Source organism: Phaethon aethereus, assembly GCF_964289735.1.
Source record: "Phaethon aethereus genome assembly, chromosome: 1".
Taxonomy (NCBI): Eukaryota; Metazoa; Chordata; class Aves; order Phaethontiformes; family Phaethontidae; genus Phaethon; species Phaethon aethereus.
The window spans coordinates 43,233,422-43,259,751 of NC_138575.1; the positions used below are offsets into that span (position 1 = coordinate 43,233,422).

The 26,330-nt window shown below is 35.7% G+C and overlaps 1 protein-coding gene across 1 annotated transcript in view; it reads right to left on the minus strand.

Moving 5' to 3' along the window:
* Positions 1-775: 775 nt before the first annotated feature.
* Positions 776-26,330, minus strand: part of CAPS2 (calcyphosine 2) — a gene marked incomplete at both ends in the record, with an annotated part of 34,241 nt that continues 8,686 nt past the window's right edge. Inside the window, 14 exons of the mRNA XM_082014138.1 lie at positions 776-951; positions 2,235-2,331; positions 3,392-3,511; positions 4,018-4,172; positions 6,813-6,889; positions 9,849-9,964; positions 11,886-11,979; positions 12,085-12,180; positions 13,071-13,145; positions 14,203-14,322; positions 16,636-16,703; positions 20,343-20,465; positions 22,828-23,001; positions 25,054-25,095. Of these exons, the coding sequence (XP_081870264.1) occupies positions 776-951; positions 2,235-2,331; positions 3,392-3,511; positions 4,018-4,172; positions 6,813-6,889; positions 9,849-9,964; positions 11,886-11,979; positions 12,085-12,180; positions 13,071-13,145; positions 14,203-14,322; positions 16,636-16,703; positions 20,343-20,465; positions 22,828-23,001; positions 25,054-25,095 (1,533 nt within the window). The remainder of the gene's footprint in view (positions 952-2,234; positions 2,332-3,391; positions 3,512-4,017; positions 4,173-6,812; positions 6,890-9,848; positions 9,965-11,885; positions 11,980-12,084; positions 12,181-13,070; positions 13,146-14,202; positions 14,323-16,635; positions 16,704-20,342; positions 20,466-22,827; positions 23,002-25,053; positions 25,096-26,330) is intronic.

A 26,330-nucleotide genomic window follows, 5' to 3' on the forward strand; every position in this document is an offset into this window, starting at 1 on the left:
CGTGAATAGAAAATACAGAAACCAGATATTTAAATATAAATTATTTGTTTTGAAAACCACTTAGAAAAATATAGGAAAGGAAGAAGTGCATTACAAAATACATGTGTGCTTATTAAAACCTTTGTGATTCAATGCTCAGCTTCAGATGCCTGATGAAAAAATAAGATCAGTCAAGACAGTCCACATAGTAGTTCAAAGACTAATCGGTGTGAGCATCTCTGCACTTTCAGTGCTGAAGACATCCTCAAAATTCGAAAAGGATGACCTGTTGTCTTTCAGAAGGAGTACCAGCATTAAGCAACAAGAAATGAGACAAAGAACGTTATAAGAATAAACATTATTTTTGTAAGAAGAAAAGCTACCATTGATATTTATACAGTCAAATCTAAAGCTTTTCACAATGCATCATAAAACTAAATTTTCTCCTGCATATACTCCTTCATGCATTTTAGTATTCTAATTCCCTCTAATTTTAAAATAGGCCACTTCATTCTAATATCTAGTAAATGACACCTGTTGGTATGGGGAACAGCCTTTATTATTTCCAATGAAAAGGAATGAACAGCATTTATATTAAAAAAGTGGTTAGCATAGTTCAACAGACAATAAGAAATTTGCCATGTATTATTCTGAAAGCATCTAAAATTTTCAGTCCCTGAAATCAGTTTAAGACGCTAATTATGAAGTAATGCACATCAAGACTAAATCCTCCCTTATTTAATAGCTCACTCCTTGTTTAGAAAATGTCTCTTCTTCATTTTTGTCATCTTCCACTCTAAATTCCCCAAGAGTTCCTTAAGATATTAACAAAATCATCATCATCCATGATTCCAATACTTAATCCTTCATAGTAATCTTCGAACTCAGAATAGGACACTTCATTGGGGTTGCTGCAGGACTCTCCTAATGTTTCTAGAAATGATGATTTAATTTCTTCTTCTGTAGCTTTGCCTGTGAAAGTATATTTTCCATTAAATACATTTTCAAGAACATTGAATATATAGCATTTAATATAATGCAGGCAAGAAACTTTCAAATTTTAGCTAGCAAATTTTCTTTCTTGAAAAAATTAAATATTCTGATTTCAGAATGAAGTCATTGGCTCACTTAATACCACCTGCAGAAATCATTCTACTTTATTAGCAGATGATAGCATTAAATATCAATGGAAGGCACGGTCAATTCAATGAACTTTGAGATCAGGAAGATTTTTTTCTTCAAATGACTGAAAAAAATGAATAATGCATTCGTAAACTAAAATTGGGGTAATTCAGAAGTAATCTTGTAATAAAGCGTATGTTTAATGTAACACAAGTTCAAAGCTCTAGGAAAACCTTAAAATGCAAGTTTGCATTTGAAAAACGTTCTGCAATTGACATTGTGTTTTAGTGACTCAGGAAAGATTATACTCAAGATAATTTCATAGCATTGAGGAAAAAAAATGGAAAAAATACAGCATTATAGCATTGGGAAAAAAATTTCCATGTGTAACATCCCTGTACCACCATGCGTTACCATTAAAATCACTGGCAATACAAAAAACATCCTCTACTCTGCAGGTAAAACAGGAAGGGTTGGGATGCTAGGGAGACTTCACAATGACTAGTTTTGTACATGGAGATGTTATTTTAGAAACTGACATACAAATATTTAATTTCCTGTTTTTTCAATGTCAGAATTTAAACATTTTTGAGAATTCTGAAAAAATAATGAAGATACCAACACTTTCTCTGTAAAGGATGACAACCCTGTCCCAGAAATAAATGAATAATTTATTCAGAAGGAACTTCACGTGCTGAGTACATTCAGTGTCGGTTGGAAACCTTGCATATTTGATGGAAAACAGTAATATGAAAATTAGATCATCCTCCTAAGTGAAAATTACTAATATCATATATGTGACTGGTAACTTGCACACCAAAGCTGAGAACTAACTACTTCAATGTCGTCCTGCACAGGTAGGGAAAGGAACTGCTCTGCATATATGCAGTATTTGCAGCTTGATAAAAAGCAAGCATTAAAATTGCATATGTGAACTCCATTACTATTTATAGTCATGTTCCAGATAGGCACATTATAGGTCATAAGAGGAAATAAAGTTCTCCTTAACAGCTCAAGTCTAAGCCAGTATGAAAACAGTTTGTATTTGCAAGTAGTTTCTGGATTTGGTATCTCTACTAAGAAGATGAATTCAGTAGTTACAAATTCTGATTTTTTTTGTTCATGTGAATTACCTGCCAATACTAGAGGATGTTTCTTTGCACAGTAACATTTTGTGATGTCTACCATAGGCACACTCCCGGTTTTGTTGAAATCTAGTTTCATATAAGCCTATAAAGGGAAAAAAAAATCATATAAGTATATAAGGAAAAAAACCCAAAACAAGTGGAAAGAACATCAAATATACTTAACAACAATAGCACATATTTTTAGATCTCATGCAATAGATTATGGCAACTTACTTATTTTATGTAAGGCACCAGATACCACAAAATTTTTCTAGATTATGGAATTTCATTACTATTCTATCTCAACAGCTTTCAACATCAAATGTGGTCCCCTCACCAACTAAAAAAAATTTGCCTTGTCTCCGAAATTTCTAGCTCATCTTTAGAATCAGAAATTAAGCTGTTGCCTTCTGCCTCCTCCAATTACTAAGATTCCTGCATCATTCTTGACAGGCCATTCTTGACACAGCCTCTTCAGCACTGCCAACAGCAGCTTCATTTTCACGTCAGTTTACTCAAATACACATGCTCAATACATAATTCTAGGAGAGTCAGATCCTCCATGATTAGAAGTATGAATGTATGTGTCATTTTTCTTGATTTTGATATCCAGTGGCTACTCTATTGGCTGATTTGTAATCAGTGTTTCATACTGCAAACAGCTCCACATTGCATTATAGAAATATAACAAATGGCATTTCAAATATAAGAAATCTCACAGATATAATGACTCTAACTGTAGGTCTCAAAGGAGGCAAGTGTTACTGCCTCTATTCCAGACACTGAGGGGAAAAAAAAATATGCACACAGATACAGTGATCTGACAAAATAAGGAAACAGACTTCTGGAGGAGATAATTTCAGGGTGCTAGATGCTTTATACACTGGACTGAACTGTAAGAATAGCACACATGCACATAAACTCAAAATAATAAAGGAATTAATTCTAGACTTCAAAATTAACTAATTCAACAATGGAACAGCATGCAGTCATCTAATTTATATCTTTTTAATAAACTTTAATAAACTGATCTGAAAGTTTAAACAGTCAATTATGAGATGCACAGTTTAACAACAAAAAAAACAACCAGAACATGCCAAATAAGAAACTTCAAAGTTAGACTCCAAAATATCTACACATAGAATATCTGCAACAAAACTTACTTTTCTTACAAATGCTTTCCGATATTCATTCATTTCTCCAAATACAGCACGAGTAAATTCTCCACAGTCAACCTTATCACTCTTGCTGTCATCAAGAATAAGCCATAAGGATTCAAAGTCCTGCAATTTAAAAATATTTTGCCAAAGTTCTTCACTAGGTCCTAGAATGAAACAATTGCTATAATAGGAAATTACAGTATTCTCACAAAAAAACAACTTCCAAATCAAAACTGACTCAAAGATTCATCAAAATCGGTCACTGATTACCGTAATTCACATTATCTGCAGTTTTGATAGCTGTGGGCTGTATTTAAAACATAATATAAAAAATCAAGGAAAAAGATAAGTAAATAGCATCATATAAATTACTTTTAAAAGGCCAAAAAAAAAAAAAAAAGATTGCAATCCCACTTGCTTCTTCACCATGTAAAAAGATTGCACTTTTTTTTTTTTTTTTAATTTTTAAGAATTCCACATAGGACTGAATGGAGAAATGCCAATATACCACAAGGGGAAAAAAAACTTGCAAAAAAAATAGCTATTAAAACTATAGACTGAAGAAAAGGAAGTGATTCCATAAATTAAATTAAGATAATAACCATGACTACAGTTTCAGCTAGACTTACCCCTTCAGGTATTTCCAAATGGAATACTTTTAGAGCTTCTTTAAAGTCTGCCTGAGAGAGAAAACCATTTCTGTTCTTGTCTATGTGTCGGAAATACTTTCCTAAGCCTGTTATAACCCGAACTCCTCTTTTACTTAGTGTGTCTCCGAGTGTACCTAAGGATTTAGAGAAATAAAAGACACAATGTTTACCTGAAGTTGGCCACATGCTATGGAGCCAATATAAATGTAAACCACAACTACTTATGATACTGCTGGTGAAAATGACATATCCACACATCCAGGCTCCCTTATCTTTGATGAGCGAATGTCAGTTCAAAATGAAACTATCAGTTACTCAACATTTGAGTAGAAATCATATAAAGCAGCAGCCAACATCTAACAAAACATTTAAAGAGATCACAGAAGGAAGGAAAGAACAGCTATCACCCTTTACGTGCTCAGATTATAAAACTGTTTACTTCCGATAGAATTGATGACATACCACGATTCAACATACAACGCAATTTAGGAGCAGTACTTTGGTAATATAAACATTCCTTTATGGGACACACAGTTGCTCCTTCATTGTACAAACATGTTAAATACATGTGGAAACAAGAACAAATATAAGTAATTCTGCAAAATTGTTCCAAAACTATAGAGAGAGAACTATTTCTATGGTAAAAATGACAGCCCTATGTACTGGGTTTGTGTGGCAAGGTTTTGGTAATGGTGGGGGTTGCAGGGCTGGCTTCTGTGAGAAGTTGCCAGACCCGCTGCTGGCCAAGGCCGAGCCCATCAGCGATGGTGGTAGCACCACTAGTGTAACATAGTGAAGAAGGGGAAAAAAACCAGCACACAGCATTTGCAGCCGGAGAGAGGAGTGAGAATATGTGAGAGGAACAGCCCTGCAGACCCCCAGGTCAGAGCAGCAGGAGGGGCAGGAGGGGCTCCAGGTGCCGGAGCAGAGGTTCCCCGGCAGCCCCTGGGGAAGCCCGTGGTGAGGTCGGCTGTGCCCCTGCGGCCATGGAGCTCCACGGGGGAGCAGAGCTCCACCTGCAGCCCGGGGAGGACCCCATGCCAGAGCAGGTGGATGCCTGAAGGAGGCTGTGACCCCGTGGGAAGCCCACGCTGGAGCAGGGTCCTGGCAGGACCTGTGGACTCATGCAGAGAGAAGCCCAGGCTGGAGCAGGGTTGCTGGCAGGACTTGTGACCCTGCAGGGGACCCACGCTGGAGCAGTCTGTTCCTGAAGGTTGGCACCCCATGGAGCAGACCCAGGCTGGAGCAGTCTGTTCCTGAAGGTCGGCACCCCATGGAGCAGACCCAGGCTGGAGCAGTTCATGAAGAACTGCAGCCTGTGGGAAGGACTCACATGGGAGAAGTTCATGAAAGACTGTCTCCAGCAGGAGGGACCCCATGCTGGAGCAGGGGCAGAGTGTGAGGAGTCCTCCCCATGAGGAGGAATGAGCGGCTTTTGATTTTATTTCTCATTATCCAACACTGATTTGCTTCACAATAAATTAAATTAATTTCCCCAAGTCAAGTCTGTTTTGCCTGTGATGGTACTTGCTGAGTAATCTCTCCCTGTCCTTATCTCGACCCACGAGCCTTTCGTTATAGTTTCTCTCCCCTGCCCAGCTGAGGAGGGGAGTGATACAGAAGCTTTGGTGGGCATCCAGCCAGGGTCAAACCACTACACCCTATCAAAATCTCTAGGTAGCAGGTTTACTTTAGGGATGTCTGAGTTTCTCAGCACTCTCTGTTAACAGAAGTCATCTGCTATTATCATACTGTATCTTCAGATTACTTGTATTTACAATTATAAAGCAAAACAGGGGGGACAGTAAAAGAAGGAAGTTTTTTCCAGTAAAGTTCAAATTCATATGTATGTTAAAAGATGTCTTGAAGTATATACACATAACCTTCTTCCAAGCCAGACCAGAAAACCTTAAATGTAGTCAGATAATTGAAAAATCAGTGTGTCTATTATGCGAAGGAAAACATGGAATAACTAGAAAATTTAAAAATATCCCTAATTTATTATTCAAACAATTTTTCTAAAAGTAAACATCCAAGCAGATTTTAGTGACCAAAGAATGCCTATTTAAAACAGGTTCAGCTAATGGCAGTAAGTAATAGAGATTCTATGACCTGGAAGCTGTTCAGTTCAATGGTTTTCATTGACCACAGGTTACAAAGATAACACACAGCACTGCATAAACATCTTTCCATAATTTTAAACACAAAGCTATGCCTGTGTCCTAAAGACTGTAGGTAGGAACATGGTAAAATTTAATTACATATTCCAGAATATACTACTCAATTGTACTCATGTATTTTAATAATCATAATATTAAACACTATCAAAAAACAATGGTCAAAAGAACTATCTAGCAGAAGATTAACTGAAGAAGTGAGATTGTGTTTGTATGTTTTTCTAGTAACTTTTTTTAATGCCAGTTTAACATAGGATCAGCATTATGCTTCAGCATTTTTTCAGAGATTATGTCGACACAGAGATTAACATGTTATTCACAGATTCATACAATGGCTTGGGTTGGAGGGGACCTTTAAAGGTCATTGCTTGCATTCACAATTACTCTGTACTGTCTCCACGATCTTTAGCCAGCCTGTTTATTTAAAGAAAGAAAGTATTCTTATGATTGATTTATGGTGGCATCAAATTCTAAGAATATTCTGAAAAATATCTAGCTTTTGTTTAATTTCATTTATAATGTTACTATTGTTCTTTGCATTGAGCTGTAAAGGTAGATACAAAAATTAAAATTAAATGGGTTCTGGTACACACTAACCTTGAATCTTCTTGAAAACTTTGCTGTCATCAACCACTTGTTTGGAACACTCTTGCTTGAATTCCATAGAAGAAGCTCTAAAATAATAAAAATTAATCTTGATTGGTGAAATTACATGTACTATTACTAAATTTAAAACAGCAGCAGTAAAAAAAATTGAACTTCATATTCAATTCTTATACTACCTTTATAGGCATAGTATCCAACTGCTTGAGTTTGAGATGGCACGTACAATAACCTTTGCTGAACAGCTGCAGATACGCAGAAATTCCTTTCTGACAATATTCCATTAGCACTTACTCTACTAGTGCTTTAATCACAGATAATTCCTCCTGTGCATGAATTTATTTCAAGACAGTCCTAACCTTTAGATCAGGCCACTGGAAGAGTTTATTAAAGCAACTACATTCAGTTACCAATAGGAAAATAACATGAAGAAGTTACAAATCTCTCTTTAGAAGAGAAATAGCAAGGCTGTAGACCAAAAATCTGCATCAGCATATCTTATGTATGATCTAGGAATTATGGTTAAATTTTCTGTTTTTTCTGGTAAGTGATTCCCTTCTGAGAAAGGCTTCCCAGAAAACCCCATCAGAAATTATTACTGAGGTTGATAAAAAGGACTATGGAAGAACCTACTGGAAGGAAGAAAAAAAAAAAAAGAAAAAAAAAGTCGTCCAGTAATTCTTTTAATCAGAATAGGAAGGCAAATGCAAAAGCACTATTGACAACTTTGAGTTGCTTGCTCACAAGTGCTTTGCCATGGAGTACTCCTCCTTCTGCCTTCGGAGGCCAAAGACTTCTCAACTCCCCTTCGGGTATCTCCCATTATGAAGTCCCTAAAAGCTTTTCTATATCAAACCACCTAAACTGGAAAGTCAACAACCACCTCCACCTACTCTCTCTAAAACACATGTAAAACAAAAGATTTATGGCTTGTGACAGCACGGCATAGCTGCTCCTGAAAACCTGCAATAGAGTTTTTGGACTGTACTTGAGCAGGATTCTCCGAGTACAGTAATGGAGGTAAAAGGACTCAGTTCAAGAGTTTTGCACCAGAGAATACCGAGCTCAATAACACCCCCATTCAGAAGAAAAAGACAGACTTCACAGTCTGAAATTTAGTCACTAACGGAAAGAAAACAGAGAGAGAGTATAAAAAAGAAATTATCTGTTCCACCACAGGTAGCAGAAAATACAAAATTATAACTCAGTGAGCAGGTTTTTCTGGAGCCTTCAGAGATAACATTGGATCAACTCCAGATTTCACAGGTATAAGATTAGCAACAAATGAGAGAAAAAGCTGTTTACCTGAATGATAGGCTTCTGAGATGTAAAATGTCTTACATAAACTATCTGAAATTAAACTATGTGTTTTATTTCATGGAAACCTTGCAGAAAGGGAACAATTAGCACTAAACATCACACAACTGTATATTTCTATAATGAGTTACATTTGAATTTACTGGTTTATGTACTGTTAGCTCACTATAGTTCCTTTGCAAAGCTTTCAGTGTAAAGGGACTTTAATGTGAATATTACGGTAACTGAGAACAACCTGCATGTGTCTAAACACTTGCAAAAATAAAAATAATAGTCAGTTAAGTTGTGCTAACAAAAGTAGTCTTTAGATCATGAGTATATTTAATTGAGATTCTCTTACTGCTGTTCCAAGTCAAGAAGGGATTGAAGCATCTGATACATGAGGAGAGGCCAGGATTGCTGGAACTGTTTAGCCTGGAGAACAGAAGGCTTGAGGGATCTTACCAGTGTGTATAAATACGCAACAGAAGGGAGTAAAGAAGACTGAGACATGGTCCGCTCCGTGGAGCCCAGTGACACGACAAGAGGCTGTGGGCACAAACTGAAACACAGGAGGTTCCCCTGAACCTCAGGAAACACTTTTGTACTGTGAGGGTGATCGAACACTGGAATAGGTTGCCCGCAGAGGTGGCAGAGTCTCCATCCTTGGAGATATTAAAAAACCCAACTGGATGCAGCCCTCAGCAACCTGCTGTAGTAAAGCCTGCTCTGAGCAGGGAGGTTGGACTAGAGACCCTCTTGAGGTTCCTTTCTATGACTCCACGATTTTATGAAAAATTCTACCTTGTAACATCTGCTATCAGCTAACACTCCTCACCAAAACTTGAGTAATCACACTCTGACTAAATTTCCAATACTGATAAGTAACTTCCATGTTCAAGCAACACAGCAGTGCAATAGATTTTATACCAAGATTTTATTTGTGCTAAGAACCAGTATACTCACAATAAAAGCCAGAAATCCCAGAGAAAGATGCTTCATTCCCTAGACAGTTTACTTCTGTATAGATACTGAGATGAGACTATTATCTTCAAAAATAACACATATTCAAAGATTAACCACTCACCTTACCATTTGAAAAAGTTCTAAGAAATTCCCATCTTTCAAACTATGGAACAACATAATTTACTAAAACCTATTTTGAAAAAGTAAGTGCAGAAATCCTGTTCCAGTGCCTGAAATCTTCAACAGATGGCAATATCTGGAAGACTGAAGAATGAAGGGATAGGAAGAGGAAGGAAAAAGAAAATGGAAACGAAAAAGCAGAGAGAGAAACCTCCAATCCTTCCCCTGCCATGTTCAAACACTTGTGTTATCATGACTGATACAAGCTTTAACATCGCTTCAGAAAAGATTCAATAACAATAATGTTGATCACCAAAAAAAGCACTTTTCACCAAATACAGTGTTTTAGTTCATTACATAGAAAAGTTTTACTGTATGATTTGTATATAAAAACATCTGACTTCAAACAATGCAGACAGTTGCATAATTTAACTAATTCTTATTTTAAAATGATTCTTTATCATTCTAGAAAGTTACTGAATTACACTACATCCACTAACATCTATTACTAATTTCTCCTAACAACAGCCTAAATACAGGTATTTTTTTTTTAGCAGTATAAGGAGTAAGATGTTAAAACCTTTTATTAAAAAATCTTTTTTGCTTAAGGAAGGAAAGGTAATTTGAAAAACAGTTAGCTCCACTTACTTCAGAAAATCCATAGCTGCTTCATCAATACTTATCACACGAAGGGTGAGAACTGGGTTCTGCTTAACACTTTCTGGAAGGTTATGATCAGCGCTTTGGAAAGTTAGGTTAGCTCCCTGTTGGTAAAGCATACAATGATTTACAAATAGGTCGTTTACTTCAAAAGTAAAATACATTCTGCAAGACAATAAGTATGACTGTTAAAAGCCTTGGTATGAAATGATGAAAAGGTGTAGCTAAGGTCAGTTAACCTTCTTAACAGAGCCTTTCTAGTACTAAATAAAAACATCTGTGGACACATTATCCTCTGCATAGAGGTTTGTCTAGTAAGAGGGCCTATTCTTGCCTAATATACAGCTGAGAAACACGAGACTAGAGATTGTTGTTCCCTCAGCCAGGCTCTACTTTTCAATTTTCCTTCTCCATTCTCATGGAATCCAAAACTCACTGGACCACAGAAGAGAGTCACAGAAGATGCCACATTGATTCCATGAGAGAGGTTCTGTCAGACTAGAAGAAACCCTCCACAGTTATTTTCAATAGCCTAAAATTATACTTGAGATGAGCAAACAACTAAAAAGCAGCCTTTCCAAAGTTCAAATTATTCCTGCAATGTTTAACTATGAAGTTATTCTTTAAAATTGCTAGATTTCACTAAGAAATAGTGAATAAAATCATGTTATTAGTAACATAGAGTTCTAATAGTCAGAAGAGACTAAGAAGAGACTATACTGGGTAATACAAATTTCCCTTCACTCCAAGTTAGCGACACAGAGGACACACTTCACATATTCTCAAAAATTAAAGATGCTTTTTGGTTTGGGAGAAGAGGGAAGGGGAGAGAAAGAAAAGCAGCAAATTAAAAGCAAAGAATGCTGAGAAGAATCAAAAAAAGCAGTTGCTCTAACAGTTATAACCCAAGCCTGAGTGGATATTAAGCCTCCAAAACTCATAAATTAGGAAGGAGACAGAGACACTGTTATTGTGCAACCATTTAGACTTAGCAAGAGGTTTGTGTATCTTAATGTCAGCCCAGAAACTCAGTTTGCAGATACGCAAATTCACAGATACGACATCATTCCAGAGAGCTATCGAACTCGGTAGCAGTACATTTTCTGGACAGCTTTAAGACACACCTTTATTCAGAACACATTTCCATCTCCAGGTTGCAAAGACACATATGACAATAAAAACAAATTCTCTAAAAAGTAGTTTCAATGTCCATATCATAAAGAAAGTAATCTATTTCATCTTGGAAACTCTTATATCATAGCCTCAAGCAAACAATTAGGATTAGGCAGGTGTTTAGACAAAACACTCTAAAAACTAATGTTGTCTTCTTTTACTTTCAATACTTCATTCAAACACGGTTTTTGTTCTGAACTTAGTTTTGCAGGAGGATGTGAAGAATTCAGTGAACACACTATGTACTTCAAAAATTGCTCAAATATTTATAAACCAGGAACACTTAACCCACTACAGAAGTACAGCAGTACAGAAGATGCAACATGATTTGTAGGTGCTCATCAGATTAGCTGGTAGGCGAAGTTTACCATTGTTTCAGAAGCTCTCTCTAAACAGGGTGGTGAACATTTTCAAACTTTAGGTTAAAACCAATTAACTTGCAATTTCCTCACGTTTAAAAAAACATTCAATCATTGCTTCGTGTCAAAAATGCCAGCAGATCTAGCAAAGATTATTCATTTTTAACAAGTACTTTGGTCTACTTCATCTTCAGGACTCTCCTTCCGGAGTTGTTCATTCTGCCTACAAAAAGGTCTACACTGTCTGCAGTCTTGTGCCCTCTAGTGGGAAAATTAGAAACTACAGCTTAATCTGAAACCAAAAATTGACTCTCTAATACGTGGGACAGCAAAATCATCCAGGCTCCTGAAAACCTCTAATATGAAAACATTGCTGAAGCAAAAGACTTTTGGTCCTCCCTGAAAGCTAGATCATAATTTTCAACTCATGTATCTAAATATTACTTCCAAATCACCAACAAAACTGATTTATATTCAACCAAAGAGTACTTACAATATAGAAGTCACTAAGATTGTATGCTTTTCCCTTCTTTTGTCCACGTTGATGTTTATAAACTCCCTTCTGAATGAAAGGCAAGGCATTTTTTCTGTGAAATAATTTAAAACTAATATTAAAACAATTAAATGTATTTAAGTTTCTTACATACAGCAGAAGATTTTCTAAAATCTTTTTAAAAAGTAATTTATCCTACCTATTTTTTCCAAAGTGGCGAAATTCATACACAGTAAGGGATCTGTCACATGCAAAAAAAAATCCAATCAACTCTCTACAAGCATCGCGTCCATTTCTAGAAAGAAAATTGAAAAGCACCTTTATGTTTTTGCATCTATATAAATCCAATTCAACCCAAACGTAAATAACATTTCTATTTTGGAATATGCATTTTATTTCCAATGTTGCATATTGTACAATCTTTTGTTGAAAGAAGTATCTGACTTTTTTCTCTAAACCACCATGGAATTCAGCTTCTGGATTTGGACACATACCTTTATGAAGTATTGCATTCTCCATAATGTTGAGAACACCTTTCAAAGCTTCATGTTTTAGTGTACCAATGTAATTTTCACTCATTAACCAAAGGTTTACATACACCAGGACTACTGCATTCTTTATGGTATATGAAGCTATGGGACTGAATCTTCAGCTATGCCTAACAAGTATACAGCTCACCACTTCAGAAAAGCACTGCTTTCAGACATGAAGAATATGTTTATGTCACCGCTACTCAGTTCACAGCAGTTTCAAAGATGCCCTAAACCTACATGTTTAATACATAAGGAGCTACAAACCAGACACCAAGCTATCCTTTCCATCCACAGTGTTTGCCACATAGTAAGACAAGGCTAAAATAATTTTTAATCAGCTGAGGTGCAGCAGCTAAGAGCACTATTTTACACAGACCCTGTGCTAACTGTCCTGCACAGAGCTACAGGTATGATGGTAACGTAATGTTACGTATGCATCTTAACACTGTACAATGGGACTGTAAAGCCACTATCCATCAGCCATGTCAAAATTTGGATTATACATGTATGCATATATATATATCCAGACAGCACATACTTTTTTCTAAACATAGGGAGCAGAAAGGTTCAGTGCAGTTAATTATTTCAAGAGGGTAAAGACCATCATTCATAAATTCATAGACTTGAAAAGCTTCAAAAAACTTGTGATTACCTTGATATAATCCTACTATCAAAGCGTAGCTTGTTAGAGAGCATGTTTTCAGTTAATCCTGATTTGGTCCTTATTCTGTGAAAATAATGCAGCATGTTAATGATACCTATATGCTCACAGAGAAATGTTACATAAAAATCAACTGTTTCAAAACAGCAAAAAATGTGAAATACGGTATCCTTGGCAACTGGCTGAGGAGATGATCCCTCGTAGTTGAATTAGAAAGCAACTCAGAGTTGTAATGTGGAAGGTGTTCTGTAATTATACAATGGTACATTCACAGTAGGCATAGATATGAATGGGATATTTTGTTTACGTACACTTATATCAAGAATTAAAGCTCTACCACTCACCATACGTCCACCAATCAATGCATTTTCTTGCCAAAATACTAAGGTTGGTGCTTCTTTACACATCTAGATATTTTATATTGGCCATATTACTAGTTCCCAAAATGGATTTGTCCATGTGATGGGTGTAAGAGATTGAGACTGGTTTTGTTGCCCTTTTTTTTAAGAATATAAAGGTGACATTTGTTGAGAAAGATTAACAGAACAATACTCAGACCTGCAGATTCATTTAATTTTAAGGATCACAGTATTTTTTCAGGTTTTTTAAAGCCCTTGGAGTTACTATTTCAATACTCACAGGCCAGGAATGACACTTAAATGCCAATATAATTAATTATTCCAGCAGAAATCAAAACATGAAATAAAAGTATGATTATATGAAGATCTACATTAGCATTTACGGATGCATATTTATGCAATTTTATGCACCTCAGGATAAGAATCTCTAAAGGGATATGACAGGATTGCAAGCATTCAACAACTGAGAAAAGGCTGGCAAAACCCTGTGATGAACAACATCAATATAAGCTTAAGAATGTTCTCCCAGGTTTTATAAATTCTATGAATCAGTCATTATACACAGAGAATCCACATAAAAAGGTCCCACTAGGCAATTATAAGCATGAGGAAGCTACAAAAAAGGGCTCAGACAAAGCTGGTGGAGCCAAGACAGAAATAAAACATCTGAAAAGGCAAGTAGCCTTGACAGAGCCCAAAATAATAACAAAATACAGCAGAAAATTTATTTTTTAAAAAAATAAAGACTGCTAGAGAAAACTTACTTTGTTTCATGCAGCGTTCTTTTTCTAAAACGCATTGGTGCTGCACCAAGTCCCAGAAGTCCATGAGTTTCCTTGTAAACATCAGCACGTGTGGATTGCTCTGGGTCACTTATAACAGCTCTGACAAGAAAGAGCAGGGAAAAGCCCTCTGGCTATTATTAAGTTTGAATTTCAGCTCTTACATATTCTTACTCAGGAAGGAAAACACCCAAGAATAACACAGCAATAAAATCTTTGAATGATCCATTAAGCTTGCATAAATTTGTGGGCTTATTTTTTTGCTTTTAAAAATTTGATTACTCAAACTCATATATATGCAATAATATTCTGACAGTGCACTACTATGTAGTAACTTTACATGTATATACTTATTATTTCAACTATACTTTATACATGTATATATAAAATAAATCTTAGGATTACAAAGGGGTTTTTTTCTTCATTTCCACTATGTCTGTAAATAGTCCACCAGTGATATTCTTTACCGATGGCTCCCTCCAAAATCAGTGACAGCAGTTACTTGTACTGGCCAGTGACGCCACCCAGCAAAAACATTGTCACTTCCTCTCCCAAAGCACTGACTATACAGCCCACAGGATCTCGAAGTCCCATCAGGCAGACAAGAAACAGATGAACTGGTTTCTGAATATTTTGATATTCTCAGTTTAACAAGTAAACAAAAGAAGAGACCCTGTAAAAACACAATAGATTCTTTTTATGTTACTGAAATGGTTCATAATCAGAAGGAAAAAATAATTTTGCACGGCTAGTATAATTTTATAAACTTGCTCTCTGATCTGTGCAGATCCATCTTTGCACACATCAGTTACACTGCTTTAACTGTAAGATTGGCTCTACCAAAGAAAAAAAAAAAAAATCAAAACACCTTTGTGTTTCCTTTAATAGATTTTTTTCATGCAACAGTTTTGAACTAATCTTCCCCCATTAACATCCTGCTCTCTGATAGCCATTTGTTTGGTGGTACCGGCACAGTTATATTTGGAACATAAACAGAGAGATTTTTTAAATTAAATGTTCAATCTGATGCAGGTGCAGCACTACTGAATATTGTTTTGACATTGTCAACAGAAGAGTTCAAAGCAAGAGAGGAATACACGGCAAAAATAAGGCAAAGCAGCTGAAGGAGATTAAACACAGAATGAACGTCCGTGATCCAAGATGCACAAACCTGTATGTTTAATTCAACATCAGTAGGATTGAAACACTTCAACACAACCAGCGTATTTTTAAGATAATCTCTGTAGTCATCTCCTTTACCTAAATCTTTGTAGAGATATGACATGGGACAAGCAGTTCCTTGAAAACGGGAGATTCCCGCACTGAACACTTCTGTATTTTTAATCCTGCTACAATGATACTTGGAATTTGACGTTGTGTTTCAATACAATCTTGTTTGCTTCATGCAACTTTCTTTATAACTCAGCTTTTAAATAGTGTAAAAGCATTAACAGACTTTAAAACAATATAGATCATTTAAACTGCAGTTTAAAAAACTGAAACCAAGAAAAAATAAAATGGTGAGGTGCGACAATATTGCAAACGTAAAGATCTGATGGGCTATAATATCACTACAGATGACTACAGAGACTGTAAACTAAGCACAGAATGCAACATACTGTAGAGCTACCCACAGATAATTTTTAGCAAGTGTAAGGTAGCATGAAACTGTATTAAATTAGCTTGCAGCATCCTATATTGCCATAACGAGGCAATTTGCATAAATCCCTGAATTATTAAAGCATGCTTAAAAATGAGAACAAGTTTATGGGAATAATAATGAGGAAAGATGTTTTTACTATACTTATTTTACCTGTAAATAACTTTTTTTTCCCCCTTAACATACAAAGCGATCTTTCTACATAGAAGCAATGTTTTCTCAGAGCTAAAAGGATAGCAATGAAGCTAGCAGAGCCTTCCTGTACAACCTTGATCAACTTGATTCATCATTGTGCCTTTTTTCCTACCTGCCCAACATTGGTATAATACTTCTTTACTCCAGAGGGATGTTGTGTCAATATTAATAAGGGAATATTAATAAAACTAAGATTCTTAGAAAAGAAAATAAATACCGAAGAACTGTAATTTGTAACAGCAGGCATACATATATTTTGCTGAGGTGCAAGATGGTTATTTTTAATGCTATTGTAAAGCTCTTAAATTAGATCCAATATAAAATTAAAAATTATTTTCAGAAAAAAAAAATCTTACACATAGCACTTTAAGCTGATCCTTTAATTTAAATTAAAAAGATTTTTCATTTAAATATTTTTTGCAAATAACAATATGACATAAGACTGCATAAGACTTGGAACAACATGATCAAAACACCTCTTAAGCAAGGAAAGCCACACACTCACAGATCTAAATTCTTCTTCAGAGAAAACTGAAATTTTACGTTATAAATTCATTTACCTAGATAACTGATCCACCATCACTTGTTCTACCACAGACTGTTTTCTCCTCTCTGCAGCAACATCCTCCTGCAATGAAAAACTGACTGAGAGAAAATGAAATATATAACAGCGGACACTTTAAATAATAAATTACACTTTAAGAGGTCACAACATCACAATTCATCTTTTTGAATAGAGTTCTATTTGCATAACAAATGGACAAATAATAGTCTCTGCTACACACTCAAACTGTCTCTGTTGTCAGTAAATGTGAGAATTCTAGTATTTCTGTTGACAGACAGCATCCTTATCTCTGTGTTGTTTCCAATAAATTCTGTAAGTACAATAGAGCCTGAGGGAACTCACACTATTCCAGGTTTCATTGCTGACACAGATTCCAAGCCAGAGAATGAAACTTCACCTCCAGCAATATTTAATCAAAAAAAATATTTTAAGACTTAGTCTCAATGCACAGTTTTTATTTGCATGTCACAATAATTTTCTGCTGAGACAGGCCAACCTGAAAAACATTTCAGAAAGATCATCCTAAGGGGGAAGGGGATTTAACAAGATATTATTATTATTTTTATTAGAGTAACACCGAACCATAACCTTGTGTGTGCCATTCACTGTAACGTGCTCAGGCATTCATCACCTTTGTTTCACAGAATGAGAAACCAAAGCAGAAGAGGATGCCCCAGGACATCATGGAGGCTTACTGGCAACAACCAGCCCTCAGCACCTCCCTTCGTTTTACCTTCCAGATTTCTGAACTTTCTCCCTGCACTTAAATTTGCCTCCCCCCCGCAAAAAAATTTCTATATGAGAAAACACAGATTATTGTTGCTGAGGGGTTTATGAAACCTTTTTGACAACTCTGTAGGTGTTCTGAAACTGAAGAATTAAGAACTTTTTCTAATTGGTTATTTTTTCCACGTAATTTTTGTGTGGAATCACAATTTGTGAATCAAATTCTAGAGAGATCAAGCCTTCCCACAGCTGAAGAAGAACGAAAGTTGTTCCCAGATACCAGGTAACTATAAGGGATAATCCCTAATTTCATGGAGATGTTATGGGTATAATTCACAACCTTCAAGTAAATATTGATTGGCACTAGCCAAATAAAAAAAAACCCAAAAGCAAAAAAACACCAATCAAAAAACCCAAATAAACAATGTAGTATCAGACCAGTTGATGTTTATTCCAAACTAATTTTAAGCCTTAAAATCTTTCTGAATTATAGGAGATAGGGGACTTTTTAGTTTGCTTTCGTATTTCGTTTTTGCCCCTATCAGAACTACAGGTGCTTTTTTCCAAGTTACTGAATCTTTGCCCATTAACTGTCACAACAGAGGCATTAAAAAGCATTATGTAAAGGAGGACACAGTAATAATACAGAGCAGTGTTTGTTAAAACACAATATATTCCATGGATCCCATCTTACAGAGACAAACCAGCTAGCATACTGAAAAGAACCTGATTTTAAAAAAAGAAACCTCACACCTTGAATTTCAATTGAATACTAGGTCACTGAATGTACTCTTCCACGGAACATCTTCCATTCAGCCCTTAGACAAAAGCTCTACTATGAGTTTACAAAATTGCTGAGGAAAACACTGAACTTGCAGCAGCTCTCACTGTTTAAAAAGTAGTAACTCTTGTTCACAAAACATGATTATTCAGAGAAAAAACAAACTTATTCCAAAAAAACTTCGTTTTATTATATATAGCATCTATTGGCAATCACACATGTACTATAATCTGTCTTGAATAAGGGAATTTTCACCCCAAACTACAGAAAAATTAAGAAAAATTCTACTTCAACATTAGAGCTTTTGCTAATGATTACAGTAAAAAGCAATTTTAACATTGTCTATTCTTAAGCCAATTTTTAAAACACCTTAAAATCAAACGCGTACAATTGAGGCAACGTATACTCAATGGAATTAATATGTATGCAGTTACTACTTCAAATTTTTTCCATTATTCCTACCACTATCACAAGCTTGAACCTGAGAGAACCTAAGAGATATTCCTAGAAAGAGACAGTCAGCCTGTACAACCATGAGTGCTAATCAATAACAAAAGTGCTTCTAAAGGTCCCCATGACACCTTGCTCAGATGCCTGCTGGCTTCCTTTTAAAGCATAACAGCTGCAGTGTACCTGTTATTTTGTAGTCCTGCACTACCTCCTAACTCAGTGTTTTCAGCTTATTTGATTTAGCATTAAGCAGTTACTGTAATGATACTTCAAAATTTTTTCCATTATCTTCACCCTATAGCATAGATTTTTAAATTTATTCTAAAAATAACAGACAGGAAGTTCTTCAAGTTCTTCATAAAAGTACTTTCTGAAAAGATTTTCTTATCATGAAAATGAATAGTAACCTCAGTGGTACAACATCCACATTCACTTTGATGAGACTAGAAATCAAATAAATGTTTGCAATGATGCAAAATTCAGTGCATAATGATGAGCAAACAAAATAAATTAAAATTATTATCTACTTTCACAATCTCATAAAATTTCTCATGGCTTAGTATTCCATGAGAAAGTTAGAATGCTAACTCTGCTCAACAATGACTTCAAAAACCAGTTATGAAAGCCACCATTCTGAATTTGCAATTACTGAATCATGCACTATCAAATCTAACGGTTCTTCACCATTGTAAATTAACCTAAATTCAAGGCTTAGCTTTAGATGGGCAAGATTCCTATTGTTCAGTTCTAACAAGAGTAAAAATCATGTCTATGTAAGAAGTTAAAGAAACATATTGTGTGTGTCCATATAAGAAAAGTTTTAATTCCCCTCTAGGCATGCTAGTGAGGCCATACTTGTTTCCAGTTTTTGGGGCTCCCTCCTTCCTAAGATCAATAGGGATGAGAGGAATCTGTAAAAGATCTAACAGAGGATTGGAGCCAAAGCAACTGAGAGGAGAGGCCAAAGAAGCATGTGTTTCTTTAGTTTGCAGAAGCAGTGGCTATGAGGCATTCTGAAAACATCCTACAACCAAAGGGAAGCTACAAAGATGACAGAACTTTTTTTGACAGTGGCCAACAATATAACAGGAAACCAAGGCTACAAACTGAGCCCTGGAAGGTTTGGTATGGATAAAAGGAAGAACTTCTTCATGAGGAGAGTAGTGTATCACAGGAAGATGTTGCCTAGAGATGTTGTAGAAGCTCCATCCTTGGAGTCTTCAAGACAGCCAAAGCCATGGCTGACCTGATGTAATACCTGCAGCAGAACCCACACAGCTTATAAAGCCAGTTCTCATCACATACCCCATTTCAGGAGTTAATAAGGGAAAACAGTCTGTATACTCTAGAAACAAGTCAAAGAGCTGATGGAATCATGGATCATGGAATACAGTCTCAGGTAGAAGCTAGAGACCAGAGGAAATATAAGACTATACTCAGGTTCACAAAAGCCACCCAGTTAATCTTAGTTGTATGTATATATTTGTATTTATTATTCATAATTTGCATTCTCATTTATATATATTACTGCATAAAATACAAGCATTGGAGATAACATTTAAAAAACGTTCACTGGATTGTTCAGTTCAGCTATCCTTAAAACAAATATTTAAACTTCCATGACTTCAATGAGTGCAATTACATACTAGGACCAAATCATCAAAGGCCTAATTTCTGCTGAACATCTGGGAAGTCATTCTACAAGTCTAGACAGTTAAGAGCGTAACATCAGCCCAAATACTTACAGCTTCCGATTTCCTTATACTGTGCCACGTGTTATAGGGCTTGCTTGTGTAGCATTGTTGCAGGAGAGCTTTCTCATCAAGAGGTGTAAAATCATCATTATGTCCATCTGCAAGCTGTGTATCCTATACAAAGATACATTCTTTCAATAAATAAAATTTAATTGTAAGAAAAATAAACAAAAAACCCCACACGTAACACATTTTGTTCAAAAATTTATTCAGACGTAATTTTCTTTCTTATTTTTTAAAGTGTCCACTTTTTCCACCTCATGCTAATTAGAAAAAGTAAAGAATTTTTTAAGCCTAACTTTCCACAGAAACGGAACTTACAAATCTTGCTCCTTAGTCTTTCCTTATAGTTTTTAAATACTTACCAGCTTTAAACCATATTGAAATTAAAAAAATCTCAAAAATGCCGCATTCCTACAAGCTTTGTGAAATATCAGCAGCAAGTCAGGGAAGGCAAACTGTTAGTACCTCTCTGAAGAAGACAAGAGCTCCTCCTTTCTCTGTTCTGCTCCAGAACGCAAAGGGAAAGCAGCAGATTTGCCATTAGGCATATTGCTCAAAGTTCACCATTGCAGAGATGATGCTTTTTGACAGCAAAGAAGATAAATACAGTCTAGACAGGGAAAAGCCAAGGCATACTCCTGAACTGGGTCTAACAGACTTGTAAGTCAGTCTGAGGGTATTGCGGAAATATCTCCTACATGGAGGACATGAAGAAAATGGACAAAGGAGACTATGTTTACAGAAGTGAGGAAAGAAGGAACATGGGAAAGAAATCAAAAGAGTAGGTTTTGTTAGCTATGCTTCTCTAGGAGCAGCTTCTTTTCATAAAAGAAAAGTTATTACAAGTTCCACTAATCAGATAAAATAATAAGTATCTTGACATCTAAAGAGGTTTTGATTTATTAATTTAATCAGGTAGCGATAATATCTAACACAGAAGATTGTTCTGCTAGACATTGTATTAAAATCTGTCATAATAACTGACACACATGGCTTCTAGTGCTTAACAAGTATATTTCTGGAACCCGAAATTATCAGAATAAACCAGTCCTGCTTTTTCTCTTCCAGTATACACTTGCCACTTATTTCTTCAGTTTCAGATTAACTTGGTTGCTCCTGTAAAATACCCTTTTGATGGGCTTGCAGTACAGCATATAAAGGAGTCACTTCTTGGAAAACATATGACATGATGATGTCAGACTGGTATATGAGTGGAATCATTTAAAAAAAAAAAAGTAATACTACAACAAATCCCCAGAACTGACAATCTTAACTGCCAGAAAGCATAAAACTAAACTTAGCAAAATAACAGAATTGGGTTTTTTTCACTCAACTCTTTTACTCACAGAATGTTTACTTATCGATACTTGAAGGTTCTCCAAGTTTTATCTGAACACTAGAAGTGTGACTATAAGAGGAGAGAGACCCTGTAAAACTATCAACAATATGTGTAAAACAACAACAACAATACATGAAACATAATCTCTGTCTTATGTAAGACCTTCCCTTTTCATTCTACTGAACATCAAGCAAGTAAAATCAGTAAACTCATTGTTATTCATCACAAAGCTTTTCTCGTAAAAGCAATGAGCACAACAAGGTCCCTCAACATCTGCATACTTAACTTTCATTAAGATTCTTAAATGGCCATCTACCCTCAGCACAGTCTAGCATTCAACCAGTCCTCACAGCTGTTGCTTACTGTTGTTTCCTGTTTCCTTACACCTACAGTGATGTATCTTGCTCTCTGCAACTACCATTCTCCACTATCTCCTCCAGAAGAAGAGGAAAGTTGGGGTTTTTTTCAGCCCCTTGTTTTCCGGTTTCTTTCCACTGATCTTCCCTTGTTTGCACCTTATTTTTCATTTAAAAACACAATAGAAACCTGGAGGAATTAATACAGCTTGCAGTCCAACTACTGGATCTTATACAACATCAAACCAAAAAGTACAGATAGTATCTTTCATTATTTTATCCCCATGTTCCCTTCCATTTTCAGCGTTAATAGTTCTCTAAGCTACAGATTACATCTTTCATTTATCCTTTTTTAAGTCCTATATACAGTCATAATTGAATATAATAAACATTAATGTACTTCTATATTTAAAAAATAAAAAAGCTTGAATGCATTTCTATATATGGACACTGTCTCCCATCTTCTTAGGCTGCTAACTCTTCCTTATCAATCATGCTAATTGCATGCTCAAGCTAGAGGTGCACTATGAGGGCAAATGTTACATTTCTCACCAGAGAATACAAGGATACTCAGATTCTCAGAGCACCTCACTTTCTCGCTCTGGAACAACTGAAACAAGCTTCCTACATTTTATTTCCTACTCAACATTAGATGCTTTTATTTCTTTACGATAAAAACATGGAAGAAATTAATTACAAGCACCTGCAGACCTCTCCTGTAACGAAATACCAGCATACATTTGCTATTTAAAAATGCAATTACTTCTTTGCCAGCTACCTTTATTGAAGCTTCTGGACACTGGGGGTGGTCTTTGTCCTTTTTGGCAATTCTTTGAGAATACTGCTTATATTCTTCCTTCATATCTGCTTCATACTGACGATATTTCAGTTTATATTTGTCTGTTGGGGATGGCAGATTTTCTGGTATTGTCTTCTGCTCCAAAACAGAATGCTAAAGTAAAGAGCAATCAATATAAAAGCCTCTGGTTGATCTACTGAATGACAACAGCATTATTATAATTCCCATCCAGTATAACTTCTGAAACTTCTTGACACTATGCTTCACATTAAGAAAAAAATGCAAATATGACTACATATTCAGGCTTAATTTTCATTAAGTTCTTCATATTCTGCCATTTTTTAATCTAAAAAGTACACAGCCAAATGGTTTTACATCACTTTTAAAGAGAGAAGCCAAGGTTCCGTCCTACAAGATAATGTTACAGATCACTAAAATGGGAATTCTGACATTTTGCATGGCTGAAAATGGGCTGATGGATTTTTTCAATCAGAAGTTCTAATATTCTTGGATGGCAGAGTATTAATACTGGGACTTCCTCCTCTAGAACAACATCAGCTGAAAAGACTGAGAAGCCAGCTAAGCACCTTCCTGACTTTACATCCATTTCAGTGCTATACACAATGGAGGCTGGATCAGTAGAAACAGCAGCAATGACAGAAGGCCAAGACTCCATTCTTATGAACAACTCCCTGAACAACTAAGGGATCCACATCCCTTCACTGGTTAATTCCTGAATGGTAAGACTATATTTCTTCCAAAAGTGACCTATTTTGGGAAGACTTACTTACACAGTCTGTTATTGAAGAAGCTGGAATGTAGCTTGCTAAAGGAATGCTCAGTCAGGGCCCCAGAAGCAAGCAGTGCAGAAATAAAAGCCACTCAGAGGAATACATTAATATATTTTAGAACTGCTTGAAAATCTTCTCCACAAAAAAAAAGGGGGGGGGGATGTAAGTCAGGCAAAAGGAGAGAGAGGGAGAGGGAGAGGGAGAGCAAAAGGGGGTAAGTGAACAGTAGATACATTCCTGCACATTCAGCACTTCAGTACTTAAGACATAATGAAAGCAGAAAGGAAGCAACAAGAGGTAAATGAAAGGAGAGAAGAAAAGGAGAAAGATTCTGAGAAACAGACAAAGCCATACCAACCTTCCATTAGCCTTCCTGCAGCTAGACAGAATTATATGTATGAACTTGACTTTTTTTTTTTTTAAAGGGTAAAGCAAGTGGTGAAATTATAAGCATCCAGACCTAAAAAAAGAGTATAGCAACTCAAGTGTGTTTGTACTGCACTTACAATGCAGCACAGAGGAAAATAACCTATCTGTAGTTACATGTTTACAGTTACATCTTAAGAGATGCATAAATACCTATGGTACACATAGATATTCTGAGAACCATTACATTCTTAGTCCATAATTTAAAAAAAAAAGAACAAACAAACAAATCAGAAAAACCATCACCATTTCAGTTTTTATTTAAATGCAATTTCTTTCCCAAGTTGAGAAACCATTTGGTTATATAGGGAAACATAAAAAATGGTGATCTCAGCAGATTCACCTTGAGCTCCAGCCAATTTGCAATCCTGCCATACAAGTCGCTATATTATTTGTTTCAAGGGGCATAGGTAACACACAAATTAAATAATAATTGTTCTTCCCTCTAGCTATACTTCTGTTTTAAACACACTCAGACTATTTCTTAGTTTTACATAAGTTAAATATTTTTGAAATAATGGATTTTTAAACAATGTATTTTTCATTTCTTCCAATAAGAGATAACATTGATAGTTGGGGTATTTCCTTACCCTAACCAAATAAAAACATACTACTAGTAGGAAGATTTTTACCACGATTACGTATGGTGCACAATTATCACAGAAAGTAACCATGTAGGTAGCATTCTTGAATTACTTTAAAGCGCTAGATATCTAATCTCTATCTAATAGATATCTAATATATAGGGACTACAAACAGAAGACCACTGTTTACAGTACTTCAGCATTTTCCCCTTAATTATGACTTTTGAAATGCTCAAAATAATGATGAAATGACAGCAGAATAAAAATATTCTCCCCAGTAAGCTAGTTCCTGTCACATAAAAGAAGTTAAAACATATTACATTTTCAGATCATATACTGAAAAATACTAGTACTCTAGTACTGAATTGTTTTTTTGTCAGCATATATTTTTTCAGCTACTTTACCTCTACTTTCTTCTGACAAGGTTTTCTAGACACCTGTTTAAACTAAAGGAAAAGAGAAATTAAATACTTATCATGATCAAATGAAAAATTGTCACATTGATTTGTTCAAATTTAATTCAGATACAGGAGTTTAAAGGAAAACTCTCCTTGCATTCAGGGAACCGTAATAACTGAGTAATTAAATTAATTCTTAAAATTTTTATAGTGGGTATTGATACTGAACAGTGTTGCACTGTACTATAAACCAGAATGTTAGCATCTGGACTACTGACTCCCCTTATAAGGCATCTAAGATTAGTGGTGATTAGGTTTCCTAGTCATCCAGGGAAAAAAAATGCTGATAAGTGATCAGGAAATTTTAACAATAAAAGTGCTCTGGAAAATTGAACATAATTTCAAATTTAAGGTCACAGATCTGTTTTAAAGACAAGAGACTGAAGAAAAACTCTACAAAATGGCTGCACATAAACCAAAAGTTTCCTTTTCACGGAAAGTAACTAGTCTTCCATAGAAATAATACTTACTGTTTGTAAACTTGGGGTTTATCTTCAATCACACACTTATTTACTACTACCGATCTTATCTTTATTATTTTTCTAAGTTCCACTTTGTTTAGAAAGATAAACCAAAGTTACATGCTACCTCAGAAGCATTACATTTTTCAGATGCTTTGACAAATTGTTAATAAAGCTAGCTATTAATATATCTCTTCAAAAAAAGGTACAATAAAAAGGATGAGTGTATCAACCAACACAGAAGAGCTAACGTAGATAAGAAAATAGGATTTTTTAAATATTCTAGAGGCTTCCCAGTAAAAAAGTCTAATGGGTTGACCCTGGCTGGATACCAGGTGCCTACTAAAGCCACTCTATCACTTCCCTCCTCAGCTAGGCAGGGGAGAGAAAATATAACGAAAGGCTCATGGGTTGAGATAAGGACAGGGAGAGATCACTCAGCAAGTACCGCCACAGGCAAAACAGACTCAACTTGGGGAAATCAGTTTATTACCAATCAAAACAGAGTAGGATAATGAGAAAATAATAAAAAAAAAAAAAGTCTTAAAACAGCTTCCCTGCACCCCTCCCTTCTTCTCAGGCTTAACTTCACTCCCAATTTCTCTACCTTCTCACCCCGAGCGGCACAGGGGGACAGGGAATGGGGGTTGTGGTCAGTTCATCACACCTTGTCTCTGCCGCTCCCTCCTCCTCAGGGGAAGGACTCCTACACTCTGCCCTTGCTCCAGAGTGTGGTCCCTCCCATAGGAGACAGTCCTCCAC